The 21,023-nt window shown below is 44.8% G+C and overlaps 1 protein-coding gene and 1 pseudogene across 2 annotated transcripts in view; one reads left to right on the top strand and one right to left on the bottom strand.

The window, feature by feature from the left end:
- LCA5L (lebercilin LCA5 like) overlaps positions 1-16,344 on the bottom strand; it is a gene marked incomplete at its 3' end in the record, with an annotated part of 28,445 nt that extends 12,101 nt beyond the window's left edge. The window contains exons 1-4 of the mRNA XM_080655271.1: positions 15,436-16,344; positions 10,357-10,682; positions 9,739-9,885; positions 2,451-2,965 (exon numbers count right to left, since the gene is read on the bottom strand). Of these exons, the coding sequence (XP_080511397.1) occupies positions 2,451-2,965; positions 9,739-9,885; positions 10,357-10,675 (981 nt within the window). The 5' untranslated portion in view covers positions 10,676-10,682; positions 15,436-16,344. The remainder of the gene's footprint in view (positions 1-2,450; positions 2,966-9,738; positions 9,886-10,356; positions 10,683-15,435) is intronic.
- LOC308241729 (large ribosomal subunit protein P1-like) lies at positions 15,914-16,253 on the top strand (annotated as a pseudogene). Its single transcript has one exon. The product of its transcript is annotated as a large ribosomal subunit protein P1-like (transcript).
- Positions 16,345-21,023: the final 4,679 nt, after the last annotated feature.

The following is a 21,023-nucleotide window of genomic DNA, read 5'->3' as shown; positions in this document are numbered from 1 at the left end:
TCTGATGAGAAAATACTCAGTTACTTCTTGAATTCTTGTTTTGTTTATCGATATAAAAACATGCAGATGTAAAGATACGTAGATGAGATAAACACGCAGTTCCTTTTACGTGACAGACACAGGCTGAGATGGACCTAATATCACCTAACAGCCACACGGGAGATCTGCGTCTCCTGCTAGCACGAGTGTAACGAGGCTGCTCATTATTTTCTGTAGCTCACATATCCACTTTAGGTGAGAAAATTCTCTTTGAAAATAGAGGAGGATTTTACCAAAGAAGAAATAATTAAGATTAAAAAAGCAGATTGAAACGAATTGATATTTCCTAATTATTTCAAGATTGTAAAAAATACTTGTCTCTCACCAACACATATTAAGGAATTAAACAGTAAATCAGTTCCACTTACATGTTTATGCCTGAAGAGACCAAAAACCATCCGACATAAAACAGGCAGACTCTCAGTGTAACCGGTGCTCTCCCCAGTCCTCCCTTCAACGGAATCCCCGAGCTCCGGAAGCCACACTTCATAAGGAAAACAGCCCATTCATTTCCCCAATTGTGTTAATTCCTGTTCCCCCTGTGCTCGCAGGAGTATTATCTGGGAATAATTTCCGTTTCTAAAATACCAAAATGTCTATGTGTAGTGACTGGACAAACCGATGAGGGAGAAGGCAGGGGGAGGGATTGAAGACACGCGCGTGAGGTTTTCAGGGAAGTAGGCTTTTAATAAAGAGCTAGAAGCAGAGGGTTGCTTTCTAAGACATTTGCACACCACACCACACCACACCACACACCACACCACACCACACCACACCACACACACACTCCACACCACACCACACCCCACACCACACCACACCACACCACACACTCTACACCACACACACACTCTACACCACACCACACCACACCCCACACCACACCACATCACACCCCACACACCACACACACACTCCACACCACACCACACCACACACACACTCCACACACACACTCCACACCACACCATATCACACCACACACACACTCCACACCACACCACACCCCACACCACACACACTCCACACACCACACCACACCACACACACATTCCACACCACACCACACCACACACACACTCCACACCACACCACACCACACACACACTCCACACCACACCACACCACACACACACACTACACCACACCATACCACATCACACCCCACACACCACACACACACTCCACACCACACCACACCACACACACACTCCACACACACACTCCACACCACACCACACCACACACACACTCCACACACACACTCCACACCACACCATATCACACCACACACCACACACACACCCCACACCACACACACACTCCACACCACACCACACCACACCATATCACACCACACCACACCACACCACACCACACCCCACACATCACACACACACTCCACACACCACACCACACCATACCTTACCACACACCACACCACACCACACCCCACACCACACCCCACACACCACACCATATCACACCACACCACACACCACACCACACTACACCACACTACACACACACTCCACAACACACCACACCACACCACACCATACCTTACCACACACCACACCACACCACACCACACCATATCACACCACACCACACCACACCACACCACACCCCACACATCACACACACACTCCACACACCACACCACACCATACCTTACCACACACCACACCACACCACACCCCACACCACACCCCAAACACCACACCACACCACACCATATCACACCACACACCACACCACACTACACCACACACCACATACCACCCCACACACCACACCACATCCCATACACCACACACACACTCCACACCACACCACAGCACACCCCACATACCACACCACACCATATCACACCAAACACCACACACCATACCACACACACCACACTACACCACACTACACCACACACACACACCACACCACACCCTACCTTACCACACACACCATACCACACACACACCACACACCACACCACATCACACCTTACTACACTACACACCACACCACACACCACACCACACACCACACACCACACACCACACACCACACCACATACACCACACCACACCACACCACCCCAACCTAACCCACCCCACCCCATCCCACCCCACCCCACACACACACCGTCTTTTCATGTAAACCATCTCCCCTAACAAGTGAACCGTCCTTTTCAGATCAAGAGCCTAGTGCTCGCTCACTGTGACAGAAGAGCGATTTTCAGATCTGGCTGTTTCTGGCTTTCCTTTGAGCACCCCCTCCCCTGGTCCCTGCCCCCGTGGACACATCATCAGTGTGAAGGCCTGCAGAGGGAGGCACTTGGGCGAGTACGCACGCGCACCCTTCGGTGTCAATTCTGAACCCTTAACACGCCTAGGCCGCGGGATACCGACCTGTATTTGTCTGTCGTTGGCCTCCATTTTGGTGGTCAGGACAGCCAGTCTTTCGGTAAGCTCCTCCCTCTCTGCAAGGCTCCTGTCTTCGGAAAGTGTCTGCAGGGCCTGCAGGGCATCTTTGGTCTTCAGCAACTTGCTGTCCGTTTCTTTAAGTTTCCGAGATACAGTTCTTTCCTTTTCTTTGGATTTCTTAAGTAGCTGCCTTAAATTTTTAACTTCATTCTGATGTTTAGCCATAATCTGAGGTACATTATTTTGTGAAGTCTCATATCTTCCTATAGCTTTCAAGTGCCTGATCTCAAGCTGTTTCAATAATTGGTTTTCTAAGGCCGTGGCTTCCATCTTACGATGAATATCAGTTAATTCGTTTTTCAATTCTTTAATCTTATGGAGCCTTGCTGAGAGCACGCGCTGCGTTATGGCATCTCTTCTCTGGGTAATCATATTGATTTTGGAACTTAAAAGTGATGCATTCCACTTCTGCTTTTTTTCAACTGAGATTTCCTTCTGGCCTGTTAAGCAGATAACCCAGTTAGTTACTAGTTATATATATAGATAGATATGCAGGTATGCAAATAAGTATACCCCCCTCTCCTGCATAGATGTACATATTCATGAGAGCTAGGGGAAAGAACTAACATTGAACAAATATCCATGCTTAGGCTAGGAACTTTATATATAGCTATCTCATTTAATGCAGTTCTTTAAGGTCAGTAATAGTCTATTTCATAGCTAGACATTTTTGGTTGTTTGTCCAAGGTTACATAACCACGAAGTGACATAGTGAATTGAAAGCCAGGTCTTCTTTGACTCTGAAACCTGTACTTCCTATATAATAAACGAGTAATATGCAAATTGACTGTCACTCCAACACACAAGATGGCTGCCCCCATGTGGACACAAGATGGCCACCACAAGATGGCCGGCAGGGGAGGGCAGTTGCGGGGGGGACCAGGCCTGCAGGGGAGGGCAGCTGGGGGGGACAAGGCCTGCAGGGGAGGACAGTTGGGGGGAACCAGGCCGGCAGGGGAGGGCAGTTGGGGGTGACCAGACCGGCAGGGAGGGCAGTTAGGGGTGACCAGGCCAGCAGGGGAGGGCAGTTAGGGGCAATCAGGCCGGCAGGGGAGTAGTTAGGCATTGATCAGGCTGGCAGGGGAGTGATTAGGGGTTGATCAGGCTGGCAGGCAGAAGCAGTTAGGGGCAATCAGGCAGGCAGGCAGGCGAGTGGTTGGGAGCCAGCAGTCCTGGATTGTGAGAGGGATGTCTGACTGCCCGTTTAGGCCCGATCCCATGAGGATCAGGCCTAAACAGACAGTCGAACATCCCTCGAGGGGTTCCATATTGGAGAGCGTGCAGGCTGGGCTAAGGGACACCCCCCACTCTCATGCACGAATTTCGTGCACCAGGCCTCTAGTATATTTTTTATAAAGCTAAACTAAAGCTCATGATCATAGGTAACATTTATTAAGTGCTATCATATGTCAGATATTGAACTAAATGTTTTATATAGATTATCGGATGTAATCCTTCTAACAATATCTTATGGGCAATTAGAGTGTAACATTAAAGCCCAATGTAATATATGAATATCTCATATATTTAAAAAAACCATTCAAAAACCATTACACTGCTTAGAGAATATCTACAGATATTCAATTTTTCAATACATCCAACAAAGACCCTTTTTCTTCCATTACTTTAGCTGGGCATTAAATAAAGTAGTCAGGGGGGTTGTGTTCAGGAGTTTATTTAAAACAAAATGTTTCTAAACAATGTTATAGCAAACTTATAAGCACGAAGCTTACATAATTGAATTCGAGTATGTCAAATGTATGTGCAACATCACTTATTGTCATCCTGTTTTAAAGATGAACAAACTGATGCTTAGCAATGTCACTTGTCAATGGGCACAAGTAAGTGGTGAGATAGAACCCAGGTCCGTGGGCCTACACCACTGCCTCATATCTATATTCTTTTGTATGATGTATATGTATATATGTGTATGTGTGCATCTGTGTATGTAAACAAATGTGTGTGCATGTGTACATATTAGTGTATCTATATTGAGAGAGACTGAATCTGGATTCTAGAATGTAAAATATCTGGTCCTCATCTTGGAGATAGAGGGAATGTCATGGCCAAGATCACTGGTGTCCTAACCTTAGGCTCCTGGCCAAGTGTGGACACATCCTCCGAGACATGGCTTAGTATGTTTGGTAAGGGAAAGGCCATTCTGCCTGGGATAGAAACAATGAGCCAAAAGAAACAGCTGGTGCTTTCTGGGGATACAACATTTGAATCTTGGCTGTGAAAGACCACATGGATTTGACCACCATTAGTGCCTGTACACATCAATAATTGATGAATTGTCTTTACAGCGGTGCCTCCAGTGGCATTTATTTTCTTACTGGTGACAGGTGAGTAGGGCTGTGGCTGAATATTGAGTATTTTGGAATCAGCTTTTTTTAAAAAAAAAAAAAAATATATATATTTATTGATTTCAGAGAGGAAGAGAGAGGGATAGAGAGTTAGAAACATCGATGAGAGAGAAACATCGATCAGCTGCCTCCTGCACACCCCCTACTGGGGATGTGCCCGCAACCAAGGTACATGCCCTTGACCGGAATTGAACCTGGGACCCTTCAGTCCGCAGGCCGACGCTCTATCCACTGAGCCAAACCAGTCAGGGCTGGAATCAGCTTTTGAGAACATTGAAAATTGGAAAGCACAGCAGACCAGACTCTGTGACACCTACGGGAAGGGCAGTGAGCAGGTGCTTGTGGTTGTGTTGAGGCCACTTGAATAGCCTGGGCACTGGCTAGGGGAACCCTAAACCCAGGCCATGTGAATCAGGCTGGATTAAAACAGGGGGGGAGGTGGCAGTGTCACATTCTCTGCCATGCCCACCATGACTGAACTTGACCTCCAACTTGTACTGTCTTCCAGCTTTTGGGTGACATGACCCTGAACAGGAGAGGGAGTTCCCCGAGACTAGAAGGGTGAGGGGTGGTGGGTCACGTGGGCAGTGAGGCTTGTGTCCCTGTCTCATATGTATTCAAGTGACTGGAGGGTGGGCAGTCAGAATGAGTGGGTGCCTGGGGACTAACCCCACAGCCCTGGCCAAGGCCATAGGTGGGGATGTATATAGAGGGCATGGGTGCTTTGAAAAGAGGAGGTGTCAGTCTTTTAAAGATCACATGGGCCCGACTGGTGTGACTCAGTAGTTGAGTGTCGACCTATGAACCAGGAGGTCTTGGTTTGGTTCCTGGTCAGGGCACATTCCTGGGGTTTCGGGCTTGATTCCAAGAAGGGGGTGTGCAGGAGGCAGCCAATCAATGATCCTCTCTCACCATTGATGTTTCTATCACTCCCTCTCCCTTCCTTTCTGAAAGCAAGAAAAAAAAATCACATGGGCTTGGACAAGAACACATAAGTGATAAAAACAAAGGACCAAAGGCTCTTCTGGAAATCTTCTTGTCTGTGAAAGATCTTCCATATGCCCTCCACTCCCCAAACACACCTGAGATTATATTTCTCGTCTACCCTACTGGGGGGTGGGGTCTGAGAGAATAAGCCAGTTTGCTTCAGAAAGGTAAATATATCACTTGCCATTTGAGTGGTAGAAAACAAATTCATAGTCTACACATCATGCATACTTATCTATATATATAAAAGCCTAAGCAACCATTATGACTGGTTGACCGGTGGCTATGATGCGCACTGACCACCATGGGAAGACGCTCAATGCAGGAGCTGCCTCCTGGTGGTCAGTGCACTCCCACAGTCAACTTCCCATAGCCAGCCAACCTCCTGAGGTCCCTCCCCACAGCTGGCCGGCCCCGATGGGCCCAATCGCAGGCCAGACCGAGGGGGACCACACCCATGCACAAATTTGTGCACCCGGCTGCTAGTATAACTATAAAGCCTGTAGAAAATGAAAATAGGGTTTAATCCTTAATGCTTCTGTACCTCATTATCCTAACCTACACATAATAAGGGTAAAACTTACAATTTTTATCCCACTTCACACAATTAAGGCAGATTTAGCTCAATGATTAAACTACTCTTGGGATACTTAATTTTTAAACCACCAAGCTAAAACACTCAAATTAAGTCAATTCATCAAAAAAACATGTACATTTAAGTCCATAGTTAACCAAAAAGGCGCTCATCACATAATGCAACGTGCTCTTCTGAACATCCCAAGAATGTGCCCACACTCACGCTTCCCTGTGCCAGCCTCTTCCTTCCTGGGTCACCCTACCCTCCTGTCTAGGAGCTATTGTCCTCCACCCCCCACCCCCGCCCCCTGGCCTCTTCTGGCCTCTTCCTCTTTGTTTCAGTGTCTTATTCTATCGTCAAGGCCTTCCATGGCCTCAGTCTGGTTCTGCTCCTTTTTCTGAGCCATGTTCCCGTCACTCCTGTGGGGCTGCCCTCCACCAGTTCTCTCTCTCTTCCAGGTGACACTGTATTTCACCTTGACAGAGATGCCCACTTCCGCCAAGGACCAGGGTAAGAAGAGGGTCAAAGGAAGGGCCCTTTCCCCTTCTGTTCTCCACAGTTCCCGCTGTTAGTCTGCTGGTGAGGGTCTCCAACACTACCTCCATCTTCCACCTGCACCTGACTACAGACAACAGGGCGATCGCATGCAGTGAAATAACTTCCTTTTCGGTATACCCATTTTTTGAATGACTATCACATATTTTGGCACTGTATTAGCAAAACACATCAAAGAATATACGGGTGGAGCAAAAGTAGGTTTATAGTCGTGAGTGCATGAAACACAGTTTATTCTTGTATTATTATTTATTAATTATTGTATTATTTTCCATATGAACAACTATAAACCTACTTTGGCCCTACCCTGTATAATTTGAAAGAGTGCTGAAAGGACATTTTCTACAAAAGGTACAATTAAAAAAAATTAAATTGTAGATATATATTGCTTGCTATTATTTACATTGGTTTAGGTAAATCTCTTAATACTTGACCAAAGCAAAAATCCTATCAAATTGAAGTCCTCATTTCATCCTTATAATTTTTCTCTATGAAATATCTTTCTGCCATAAGCTTTGCTTTTCTAAGCTGAAACTTGAACATGATCTCTGATGTTATTATTCTCTAGTGAATGCCGGGTCTCCATTGGTGGTTCCTAATCCAGTGTTCCCAGCCCTTGAAGGTCAACCATCGACTTTCAACATATGAGAATGATGCGCAGATGCTGACCATCCATGGAGAAGGGGCTGCACTGGAGAAAACATTAAGCCTCTCAGCTTTGGGTTAGAATTATATTAATTACTTGCTGCTGAAATTTCTTTGGCAAATACTTGCAAAACATGAGCTGTAAGGGAACAAAAGAATACAAGGATAAACCTAGAAACACTTTCTCGTTCTGTGACAAAGCTTGATGTGACAACAAGTGTTTTAAGTTCCCGATGCACTGGTACCAGGATCCTTGGGGGCATGTAATTTGAGTTAAAGATGCACCCAATATTTAAAACAATTTCAGAGTATTCATACACAAAAGAGTGCCCTTCAGAATTTGAGTTCACTGGCAGGTGACTGAATTAATTTAGCTTACTCCCAGTTGATGGACAGGTATCTTGCATAAAACACATAATAAATATCTGTGGGACAAATAAATGAAGAATCAGTTTTAAAAAGTTAAAACATAAGGTGCTTAGAACTCTCATTTCTCGTAGAAAGTTTTACGAATGCTTACAGCCTTCTCACAGTCCCACAAAAGCGTAGACTCAGAATACAATGCAGTACTGTATATGGATCCATGGTCCCTTGTCATAACCTTGGGGCTATGCTGTTTCTGAATTTGGGGGTTTTGTTTTTTAAGGTGCATGTATGGTATTTTCCACAGTGCTTCCATCCTAGTAGGGTTGGGTTCAGTATACTTTAATCAAATAATATTTTTAGGTGAAATAGATTTAACTATTCACACTAAGTGAAATAAAGATCAGTCTCATGTCAGTTCAAATCAGGTTGGTTTTTTTAACGTAAATTTCATGCCCAGCCGGTGTGGCTCAGTGGTTGAATGTCCACCCATGAACCAGGAGGTCATGGTTTGATTCCTGGTCAGGGCACATGCCTGGTTTGTGGGCTTGATCCCTAGTGTGGGGTGTGCAGGAGGCAGCTGATCAATGGTTCTTCCTCATCATTGATGTTTCTATTTCTCTTTCCCTCTCCCTCCCTTCCTCTTTGAAATCAATTAAAAATATATTAAAAAACATGTAAATTTCACATATACTTCATGTGTAGAATATATGTGAAAATCCACTACAAACTTAAAAAATTTTATTAACTGATTTTGAGAGAGAGAGAGCGAGAGAGAGAGAGAGAGAGAAACATTGATTTTGTTTTTCCACTATTTATATATTCATTGTTTGATTCTTGTATCTGCCATGACCAAGGACCAAACCTGCAACCTTGGCGTATCAGGATGATGCTCTAACCAACTGAACTACCTGGCCACGGCCCAAATCAGGTTTTTGTTGCTAAAGTAGTTTTGGTGCCAAACATAGGAAAAATGTTTGGTTATCAGAGCTTCCTAAGTTTCCAAAGCAGTTAAGGGATCGTGTAACCATGGAAGCTGACGGCGATGCATGTTCTGGCGTGATAACCGCTTCCAAATGCCAGAGCCCCACTGTGAGAGAGGTGCTGGCCTTTCCCAGGCCTTCTGCCCCAGGCCTTCCCAGGGGGTCTGGGACTCCCACCTTCTAGAAAAGGGGTTTCTAACCTCCTGAGAATCTGCTGCAAGCTGTGGTCCCTTCTCCCTAGAAGAGGTCACAAATGGAACTCTGCATAGAAGTTCATGGGGTTCACAGGCAAGGGTCTTAGGTTAGAAGCCCCTGATCTCTATCTAGGAAGAGGGAGAGCTGGAGATTCTAGACGACACAGACATGGCACAGTGTCCTAGTCAGGCTGGGGTGACAGCTATTGGGTAAATGTGACAGATGTGCCCCACACTTACAGGCTGTTAGTTACTTTCCACCTGTTGATTCATGGCAGTTCTCATGGTCACAGTGGAAAAGTCCCGGCTATTTCTCACATAAACAATATTTATAAGCCCAGGATTGCCTGAAATGGGAGGGCGTGATTGCAGTCTGGGCAGGGAGGCAGGGAGTGAGGAGGTTAGGCCATCACCAGGCTAATTCCAATTTGGACAGTTAGGAGTTGAAGGTGTTGGCACTTCTAAAATCCACAAGGAAATGACATAATCAACAGCCTTTTGGCATCTCTGTTTCAAAAGATTATCTTTGCCAATATGCCTCACCAGAGTTGGAGAACATCTTCTCGGGCTGTTGAGACAGGAATTGACATTTCATTGGTGATTCAAACCATAATTCTCCAGCTGAGATGTAAGGCAAGAAGCCACTGAAATCCAAGCACTGTGGTGCTCTGTAACAAGGCCACCTGTTGACTAGAAAGGGAACCAGCCTCACTGTGGGCTCCAGCAGGTAAGTGTGCAGAGGGCTGGCGCGACATTTTCAACCAACTCTCGGTTATTCTGTAATTATTCTTTTTTTTTTTTTCTTTTGTCATCAAACATCTATTGAGGGTATGACCATTTTTGGCTAGTTTCTTTTTCTGAATACAAAAAGTGAATTTCAAAATAAGTCATCTGTGAACGTAGACTAAATTCCAAGTCTTCAAGTTCTGCACCAAGTACAGCCCATCCTGCTCGTGGGAAAGGTAAGCAGCAAAGCACAGCCCTTCGTAATTATTCTTAATTTCTCTACTTCCAAACTCCTTCCATGAAACTTCACTTATAAAACACGTTGACAATATGAAAAGGTAATGAAACTGAATGTGGCCATTTCCAATATTAGTGCATTAAGTAATGATGTCATTGTAAGCAGACAATGGGTCTCAGTTGGGACATTCTGCTTACCTTTAGGTTGGAAGAGTTCAGAAACGTAGTTTTTCTTCTCCTTTTGTTCCTTTATCACAGGCTTCTCTAAATAGTTTTCATTAGCGGCTGTTTCTGAACATTCAGAGAGAAAGTCCTCTGAGTAATCATAGTAAGAAACTAAGCTGCAGGAGCACTGAGATCTGCTGTAGTCGATGCTCTTATCGGAGGCGTTGCCATCCCTGGGAAGGTCGGCCAGGCTGGGGCTGCCCTTGGGCTCCTCGGGCAGCAGGCTGCTTCCCAGGGCCACGGCGGGGAAGTGCTCATCGCCATGGGTGCCTGCTGTGTCAGCCAAAGACATAGCACACCTGATGGAAGAAAGGGGCTTTTAGATCCATAGCCATTGACATTAAAATGGACCTGTGCATTATTACATTGAACTATCTCGCTATATAAAAGCCCAGCAACCGGAATGGCAGAACGACCAGAACGACTGGTGGCTATGATGCGCACTGCAGCAGCCAACCAGCCTGATCCAGGCCCAATCGGCCCCCAACACCCCAATCGGGGGTGGGGCTGGCTGCCAACCACCCATGGCCCCTCCCCCCTGCCGGCCCAGCCTGATGGACCCCCTATCGGGGTGGGCCAGCTGAACCCCACCCACGCACAAATTCGTGCACTGGGTCTCTAGTAATGGATAAGTAAGAATTCTGAAGTATCTTCTGGAACCATTTCAGTTTGGTTTTTATAGTTTTCTACATAAACTATAAGAACCCTGAGACCAGACTTTGGTGAAATTATATTCACAGGTAATATAAGATAAAGTTTCCACCAGATAGAAGCAATGACAACAATTTACCAATTAGTGAAATGTACTCTTGTTCCCTAAGCCTGACTGCTTGTTGGGATTTTCTTTTTGCCTTGCTCAGAACTGAAGAAAGTGACCACACTTGCTCGGTCTGGAAGGCTCATATGAAATGCAACGCTTAAGAAACCCAGACATATTTGTCCAGATGTATACACTTTTCTTTACTAATGACGAATCACATACTTTTGAGATTAAAGATACAGATCAGAATTAATCTACCTGATTCAAAATTATAAGGTTTTTATATTTTAATTCAGGAAATTTGCATTCCTTTTTATGTTTTACTTAGACTACTATAACATGAACATCATTTCCCTTATTATATTCTACATGATGACAGATGAAGCAGTTAAAAAAAACATGCTGATTTGCATAAGAAAATCATCAGGGATCAGAATCCTTTTGAAGAAAATGCACTGAGTGGATAACTTACATTTGTTTAGCAAATAACTAACCATATTTTCAGCTGTACAAAACCTAAACTTTTATAAAGAATGGATTTGGGGAAAAAATCAAACTAAGTTTGTCTAGTTATTATACAGTTAACTCTTCAATGTGAAAAATAAAAATACTATTTGGGAACTAAACAACAGTACAGTAGACTTCAAATAAATATATTTAAAAGATAAAAAAAAAATAATGAGTCCTGGTTGGTGTGGCTCAGTTGGTTGGAGCATTGTCCTGTGCACCAAGGGGTTGTGGGTTCAATTCCTGGTTATGGCGCATACCCAGGTTTCAGGTTTGATCCCAGTTGGGGCACATACGGCAGGCAACCAATCAATGTTTTTCTCTCTCTCTTGCTCTCTCCCCCTTTCCCTTCCTTGTTCTCCACTTAATATAAATTTATGTTGCTATGAAAAAGCTCCTAGATTTATTGAATTTCGAGTCCCACCTACGGTTGCCTTGGCAGGGCCAGACCAAATGAATTCGCGGGCCTTATACGGCCCACGAGCTGGTCGTTCCTCACCCCTGCCTTAGAGTTTTGCCTGTCCTTGTCCCTCCCCACCTCACCTTACTCATGACCTTGGCCCCTAATTTCCTCCCCATGCATTTTGACAATCCAGACTGCCTGAACATGGTTGCTAACCCACAATAATAATTTGGCTTTTGACCAGTTGTTCCTGCCACAAGCTAAACTTTGGCTGACCTCTCCTCCTCACCCCCAACTCAGAACACACCTTTGAAAAGTCGCCTCCTGGGCACTGTGGGACAAAGGCTTCATTCAAGGGCACTTTCCATGTTACAGTCACAGATTGTCTGGCTGCCACAACCTGGGTGTGTGACAGAGCAGGTGACAGACAATTTGCAGGCTGACCAACTTGGGTTTGAAGCTGGGTCAGTCACTTAGCTAAGTGATCTTGGCCATTTGTAAATGTAAGAATACCAATGTTACAGGGGGAAATGAGTCTGTAAAATAACTATCCCAGTACTTGTCACACAGTCAGCAATCAACACACAGTAGGCTCCTTTCCTGGAAGAGTAATTCTGGGGCAAGACCAGGACTGTCAAGGACGCCGCTGGTGTCTGCACATGACGGATACGAGTTGGTCCGTTTCCCATCGCCTATTTTACCTGGAACAGCTCCTTGGGTAATCTCATTAGACTGAAACGCCCTGAAGACAGACTCTGTCTTTTTATTTTTTATTGATTTCAGAGAGGAAGGGAGAGGGAGAGAGAGATAGAAACATCAATGATGAGAGAGAATCATTGATTGGCTGCCTCCTGCCCGCCCCCTACTGGGTATCGAGCCCACAACCAGGCATGTGCCCTTGGCCAGAATCAAACCTGGGACCCTTCAGTCCGCAGGCCGACGCTCTCTCCACTGAGCCAAACCAGCTGCTAGGGCGACAGACTCTGTCTTGTTCTGGTTGTAGCCTCAGGCCTAGCGTGGTGCTGCCACCCAACCACTATTATCAATACTTGCATGGTGATCACACCACCATCTACTGGGTGCCACGTACGGAGGTGGGTGCTTACATATATTAGCTTACTTAATGACAACGACAGTGCTGAGAAAGGCACCATTCACCCCATTTTACAGATGAGCAAATTAAGGCTCAGAAGGGTTGAGTAACTTGTCCAAGGTCACTAAGCTGGTGCGTGGAAGCACTGAGTTTTGAATCCAGGTCTGTCTGCCTTTAAAGCTCTTTTCACTGTGCCATACTGCTTGACCCAAAATGGCCATAATCGGACTCAACTCATTTATTCCTACAACCTTAACAGGTCAGAGTCTGTGAAAACCTGCAGTAAGCCTCTGGGAACTGCACGCAACTCAGCTTTCATTATTTTACCTCTATTCCAGAGTTCAAAATCTTAGACGATATAGACAATAACCTCTTATCCCTTAGCCTTTTCGATTGATCGGCATAACTCACTCTGAATCTGATGTGATAGGAGCAGCGAGGCGATAGCAGGTTAGGTGGAGCGGCGGTCTCCTCCTGCCTACAGCAGAACACTGAGGTCTGAGGATGTGGCTTCCCACCTCCCTTGTGTAGATTCTCTCTGAGTCACACACTTACAAAGGGCTAACGCGAGATTGGGTTGCCCTGTGTGTGACACAGTACGGAAGGGTATCCTGCTCTCTTAGTTCAATAAGCATTGATCAAACATGGGAAAAAAGCAGCTCTCTGGAAGATTCTGTCTGTTAAATATCAGTTTTCCAATGGATCTGATAAAAATTGATCGATTACTAGTACCAGACTTGTAACTCCACTTTTAAGTTGATTACATTGTTTTAGACTGTCTTTGTATTAACAGAAATAGGCTATACTTCACCATTGTTATCGGTAAAAACATACAGGGATTTCTGGTAATGTGGTGCGTTACTGAAAAATCCAGGTCCTAGGCCAACTACCTCATGTTCTTCTTCAGGAACTGAGTAATTCATTAACAGTTTAGTCAAAGAACAGTTATTTAGTGTCTGCTGGGCACAAACTTCTGCCTTCAAAGATTTGAAAATAAGCAAAGTTAGTAATCGTGTAATCAAGCAAAGTTAGTAATTGTGTAATCAAGCAAAGTTAGTAATCGTGTAATCAAGCAAAGTTAGTAATTGTGTAATGATTATTATAGTTAGCACACTGGATTTTGATACATGAAATTTATGGTAGTATATAGCTCAGGTTTTGACAGCATTTACACTTTGAACCATCAGTGTTTCCAGTATAACACTGCCTGTTGTACTGCACTTGAAGCATAATTTCACTATGTCTCTATCAGTATAGGGTTCACAGTAGTTTCCTTACTGTTATGACTCGGAAATACAACCCACAATTAAAAAGCAGGTGAGGAGGGTAGTAAAGGGAAAAGAGGGCCCAATATATGGTGAAGGAAGATGCTGTGACTGTGGGTGTTGGCACACATGCAATATACAGATCATGTATCATAGAAATGCACACTTGGGACCTATGTGATCCTATAACCAGTGTCACCCCAATAAATTTAATAAAATCAACAATGATGCCCTAGCCGGTTTGGCTCAGTGGATAGAGGGTTGGCCTATAAACTGAAAGGTCCTGGGTTTGATTCTGCTCAAGGGCACATGCCTGGTTGTAGGCTCAATCCCCAGCAGGGGGCGTGCAGGAGGCAGCCAATCAATGATTCTCGTTCATGATTGATGTTTCTATCTCTTTCTCCCTCTCCCTTCCTCTCTGAAATCAATAAAGCTATATTTAAAAACATTAAAAGAATTCTAAAACAAAACAAAACAACAACGAAAACACTGTTCTAAATAAAAAAAAATATGATCCAGTTGATCATGCTTTTCTGGAACCCCATGGTGAAGGAGTAACTACTTGTGACAATAATAAATTTGTATAGCATGTTCATTTAATTACAGAATTAGAAATAAGAATGTTCAAGGTCAAGAAATACATCTGGGTCATTCTGGAATACTACATTCAGTTGTCTTCAGTTCTGCTTTTGCAACAAGGCAGACAAAAGAATGAACACACGCTAACAAGTTTATTTATTTTTAATTTTTTAATTTAATTTAATTTAATTTTTTAAAAATATATTTTATCGATTTTTTTTTACAGAGAGGAAGGGAGAGGGATAGAGAGTTAGAAACATTGATGAGAGAGAAACATCTATCAGCCGCCTCCTGCACGACCCCAATGGGGATGTGCCCGCAACCAAGGTACATGCCCTTGACCGGAATCGAACCTGGGACCCTTCAGTCAGCAGGCCGACGCTCTATCCACTGAGCCAAACTGGTTTTGGCCACGCTAACAAGTTTAAAACGAATGCACGCATACCTGCTGCTCTTTATCCACCCTGCGGAAGACTGGGAAGATCAGCTGTGTGTTCGGAGTGGAGGGTTCCTCACGCTGCAGTATTTATGGGGTTTCCAAGGTAGTATTTTTGGACATGCTTTGGCCTCCTTTTAAACAAAGAATATGTTTCAAAAAACCTAGAATGATATTATAGAAAGAAAATGTTAAGACCTCACAAATAAATATGGAAACCTGGCGTAAGATAAAGGTGAAGACAGTGGACATTTAATAAAGGGTGGGGAGAGACGGGCTAGGAACCGGTCTGGAACTCAGAACAAACATGAATCCTTATTTCATTCCTCACAGTAAAATAAATATAAGAGAATTAAAAATGTAAATGTTGCCCCTTCCCCCAGCTACCAGTAAGGTGCTTGGTTCTTCCGAGGACGCTAAGGCTGCGTTGGGGTGAGGCCCTCACTTCTCCCGGACGAGCAGAGCTCGCCCAGCACTCACCCTCACCATGGCCTCAGGCTCCGAGCTCGCCAGCATCTACACGGCTTTGACCCTGCCCGGCCATGAGGTGAGGGGAAGGAGGACAGGATCAACGTCCTCATTAAAGCAGCTGGTGTAAATGCTGAGCCTTTCTGGCCAGGCTTGTTTGCATAGGCTCTGGCCAAGGTCAACACTGGGAGTCTCATCTGCAGCGTAGGGGCTGGTGGACCTGCCCCCGCAGCTACTGCACCAGCAGGAGGTCCTGCCCCTCCACCGCTGCTGCCCCAGCTGAGCAGAAGAAAGTGGAAGCCAAGAAAGAAGAATCTGAGGGGTCTGATGATGACAGCGGCTTTGGTCTTTTTGACTAAACTGGCTCTTTTGTAACAGTCAATAAAAGCTGACCTCTGTTGCAGTTGGGCTTACAAAAAAAACAAAAAGTAAATGTTAAAAACCAATCTTAAAAGAAAACATGGAGTGCGATAAGAAATAAAGCCCAGAAATCACAAAGGAAACAATTAGTAAAAATTTTAAATTTCTTTGTAACAACAACAAAAAATTCAAGTTAAAAGGCACATCAGAAACAGGGTAAACTATTTTCAATAAGTAAAAAAGAGCTAATTTCCTTAATTTACAAAGAACCCATAATAATCCATTAGTAAAATGGCAAAGGATATGAACACATTACATAAAAAACACGTTACAGAAACATAGACAACCAATATGTAAGATGTTCAGACTTGCTCTAAATTAATTAAATGTAAATTAAGACAATTAGATTCCAGTTTAATCTATCAGAATGGCAAAAATTAAAGAATTGGATGTAACCCTGTCACAGTAACTATGATGAACAGTAATACTGATTCTGCATAGTTGTTTAAAAACTCAAAAGAATGAAGTTTATCTCTGTAGCTGTGCATATGTAGAGATCTCCAAGACATGTTCATTTGCTAATCTGTGTCTACATGTAGTTCATTATGTTATAATAAAAGGATTTAAAATCCCACTTTTAAGAGTTGAGGCTTGCTTGGCCATATAAAAGAACAAAGTCTTACTATTTGTGACAGCATAGATGGACATGCTAAATGAAATAAGTCAGAGAAAGACACATACCATATAATTTCACTGTGTGTGGAATCTAAAGAGTAAAATAAATGAACAAACAGGACAAAAACAGACTCATAGACACAGAAAACAGACTGAGGGTTGCCAGAGGGGAGGGGGTTTGGGAAACTGGGTGAAAAAGGTAAAGGGGTTGAGAAGTACAAATTGGTCATTACAAAATAGTCATGGGGATGTAAAGTACAGCATAGGAAATATCTTATATAATAAAAGGGCAATATGCAAATTGACCCTAACGGCAAAACGACCGGTCACTATGATGCGCACTGACCACCAGTGCACAGACGCTTAATGCAGGAGCTGCCCCCTGGTGGTCAGTGTGCTCCCACAGTGGAAGTTCCACTCAGTCACAAGCCGGGCCGACAGATGCAAATGCAGCAGCAGTGGCGGGAGCCTCTCCCGCCTCCTCGGCAGCGCTAAGGATGTCTGACTGCGGCTTAGGCCCACTCCCCAGAGCTGGCCTAAGCCGGCAGGTGGACATCCCCCGAGGGCTCCCAGACTGTGAGAGGGAGCAGGCCAGGCTGAGGGACCCCCCGAGTGCACGAATTTTCGTGCACTGGCCCTCTAGTATTTAATAATGCAATAACTACCGTGTTTTCCCGAAAATAAAACATCCTCCGAAAATAAGACCTACTTACAGGTTTCCTTCTGAGTGAAATATAAGGCATCCCCCGAAAATAAGGCCCCAAGGCTCTGTCTCAGAATGAAAATTAATTTACCGTCAACTGGTAGCTAGGGCCGCCCCGACTGGCATCTAGCAACTAGTGATGTTACGTGGAGTCCTGACGTCACTGCTGTGTGGAGGCGGAGCAGAGGTCGGAGTGAGCGGTGAGCGCGGGGCGGGAGAGAGGAGGAGACTTTCGCAGATGCGTGTAGAAGAACAGGAGGATTAGAGCGGACGGGATGCGGCGAAGGTGGTGAGTGCTGGTCTGTCTCTGGTGACACTACCTGATGCTTTCGGCCGCCTTCATGATGACTGAAGGTTCTCAGTCAGTGGCAGACCCTGCTCCAGCCCAGATCCAGGCCCCAGCAAGCCCAGTGACAGTCCCCAGGCAGGCCCCAGGGGGTAAATGTCTGATAAAGGGGTAGGGGGGATGTCTGGTGAAGGTGTTCAGTGGCACAGGGGTGGGGGGAGGGGGATCACTTAAAATGACACAGGAGGATCAGAGGGGGCAATCAAAATGACACAGGAGGATCAAAAGGGGTTACTAATATGGTAATCCCCCCTCTGATTCTCCTGTGCCATTTTGATTCCCCCCTCTGATCCCCCCTGTGTCATTTTGAGTGATCCCCCTCCCCCCACCTTGATACCCCAATTCCTTTTTTTTACCCCTAGAAATGAGTGCAAAAAGAAAAAGCTACTCTGTGGAGTACAAGAAAGGAATCGTGGAAGACTCTTGGGGCCAAAATCTTACTGCTTTCTGCAAAGAGAAGATGTTGAGTATCTGATTGGTCCGAAAATGGCGAGCAGAGTATGGTAACCTCATTGAACAAGTGGACAAGGGAAATGCTAAAAAGCGCAAGTGTGGATCAGGTCGGCAACCATTATTTTCCGAGCTGGAAGACCTGATCTGTGAATGGGTTGTTGACAGGAGAGCAAAGGCTTTGGTTGTGAATAGGGCTCAGATTCAAGAATTTGCCCTTGCAATGGCACCACAGTTTGACATAGCCCCCGAAGACTTCAAAGCATCACAACACTGGCTGGATAATTTCCTTCAGCGAAGTGAACTGTCTTTAAGAAGATCTACAACATTGTTTAGGTTGGAAGATACTCAAGTTATTAAGCAAGCACTTGCATTCAAGTCCTTTATTGATGATGCTGACTTCTCTAAATACAATCTTTCTAACATGATTGCTATGGATGAAACTGCAGTGTTTATGGGCCAATCATCTCAAACAACAATTGAACAGCGGGGTGCCTCCTTAGCGTACATTCCCTCCACTGCTTACAAAAATGCACGTGTTTCCTGTATTTTGGCAATTCGTCTGGATGGCACTAAAATCCCACCTTTAATCATTTCTAAGGGCAAGAAGGAAAAGATTGAACGTGTTTTGGGCGTTTTTATTCTTGAAACTGAAAAAGCCTGGGCCACACAAGCAGTTATAAGGAAGTGGGTCGATTTAATGCTGCCGCTTGTTATGCAAGGGAGCCAAAGAGGTCTGCTAGTCTGGGATGCAGCCAGCACTCACCGCGCTAAAGACATGAAGACATTTCTTCACTAAAGAAAAATAGATCAGATAATGATTCCCGCAGGAATGACGGCCTAGCTCCAGACTCTTGATATTGCAATAAACAAGCCATTCAAAGACAATTTGCGCATGGAAATTAATGACTACATTGAAAATAGAATGGAGAGAAATCAGCGTGGAAACTTTGTGAAACCTAAACTGCAAGAAGTTGTGACTTGGGTGAAGAATTCATGGGAGAAAATCACTGACAGTTGCATTGCAAATGCACTGCGAGCAGGCTACCTTGACAAGAAGTACTCATTTAAAGACAGTGCTATTGCTAAACATGAGAGATTTGGTCCACTGATTCTGAAAGAAATGGAGTCACAAGAAATTCACCAGGAAATTCAGGAATTGGATTGTTATGATGATGTTCCAGAAGATGATGACATGATTGTCATTGAATAAATGAGTAAATTCTTGATACTGTAGGATTCACAGTTTGTCTGGTTTGTGTTGACAACTACTGTACTACCGTACCGTATACAGGTAATAAATTTCCTTTATTTTCATTTAACAATAAATGTGTACCGTATTCTTCTTCATGGAAAAATAAGACATCCCCTGAAAATAAGACCTAGCGTGTCTTTGGGGGCAAAAATTAATATAAGACACTGTCTTATTTTCGGGGAAACACGGGTAGTATGGTGTCAGGTGGGTAGTGAACATATCAGGGGGAACACTCTGCAAAGCAAATGATTACCTAACCACTATGCAGTATACCTGAAACTAATACAAAATAATATTAAATGCAAACTGTAATTGAAACATAAAGTAAAATAAAAGGAAAAAAAGATTTAAGACTTGCATTTGGTAGTGTGGTAGGCTGATTACCACCCCTCAGGACGTCCACATCCTATCTTCTAGGATCTGTGAACCCCCAGACCCTGGGAACAGAACCTGTCACGTTATGTAGCAAAAGGGACTTCACAGAGTGATGGATGGATGGATTCCAAGGTGAGATTATCCTGGATTATCCACGTGGGCCTGATGTAATCAGAGACACCTTTCTTTAGAAGAGGTACACAGGAGTCAGAAGAAGGCACTGTGATGAGGGACGCGGGTCAGAGAAAGAATGTGGACTCTGGAGATGGAGGAAGGGGTCACAGGTCAAATGCAGGCTGTTCTGTAAATTGGAGAAGGCACGGAAATGGATTTCCCCAGGAGCCTTCAGAAGGAGCCAGAGTGAGACTCAGTCCAGACATCTGACCTCCAGAACAGTAAGAGAAAAAATTTGGGTTGTTTTAGGCCAGAGTTTGTGGTAATTTCTTTTTACAGCAGCAATAGGAAACTAATACAGGTTACCTCAAAAAACATCAACAATCAAAATGAGTCCAAAAGCATGTTATTGAAATGTAAGTGAAATGCATTATTATAAACTAGAGGCCCGGTGCATGAAAATTCATGCACTTGGAGCGGGGGGTGTCCCTCAGCCTGGCCTGTGCCCTCTCGCAGTCTGGGAGCCCTCAGGGGATGTCCAACTGACGGTTTAGGCCGCTTCCTGCAGGGAACAGGCCTAAGCCGCAGTCTGGCCTCCCTCTGCGGGAGGTGACCGGCGGGCTAATCAGGGGATGGGGCTGGTGAGTGGCCGGCCCCAGCCTCCAACTGCCCCTCTGCAGCTGCTGGTTGTGGCTGCCCCCTGATGGCTGTCCCCTCCCTTTGCCTGTTGGCAACCACCTTGGCTGGCCTGGCACTGCCCACTTGCCAGTCCTGGCCTCCCCCCTACCCCCCAAGCCCCCACCCCCCACCGACCAGTTGTTCCACCATTTGGTCGATTTGCATATTAGGCT

The sequence above is a fragment of the Plecotus auritus genome (genome assembly GCF_963455305.1).
Source record: "Plecotus auritus genome assembly, chromosome: 2".
NCBI classification, from domain to species: Eukaryota; Metazoa; Chordata; class Mammalia; order Chiroptera; family Vespertilionidae; genus Plecotus; species Plecotus auritus.
Note: the sequence above shows the minus strand (reverse complement) of the source record. Positions and strands in the feature narration are given on the sequence as shown.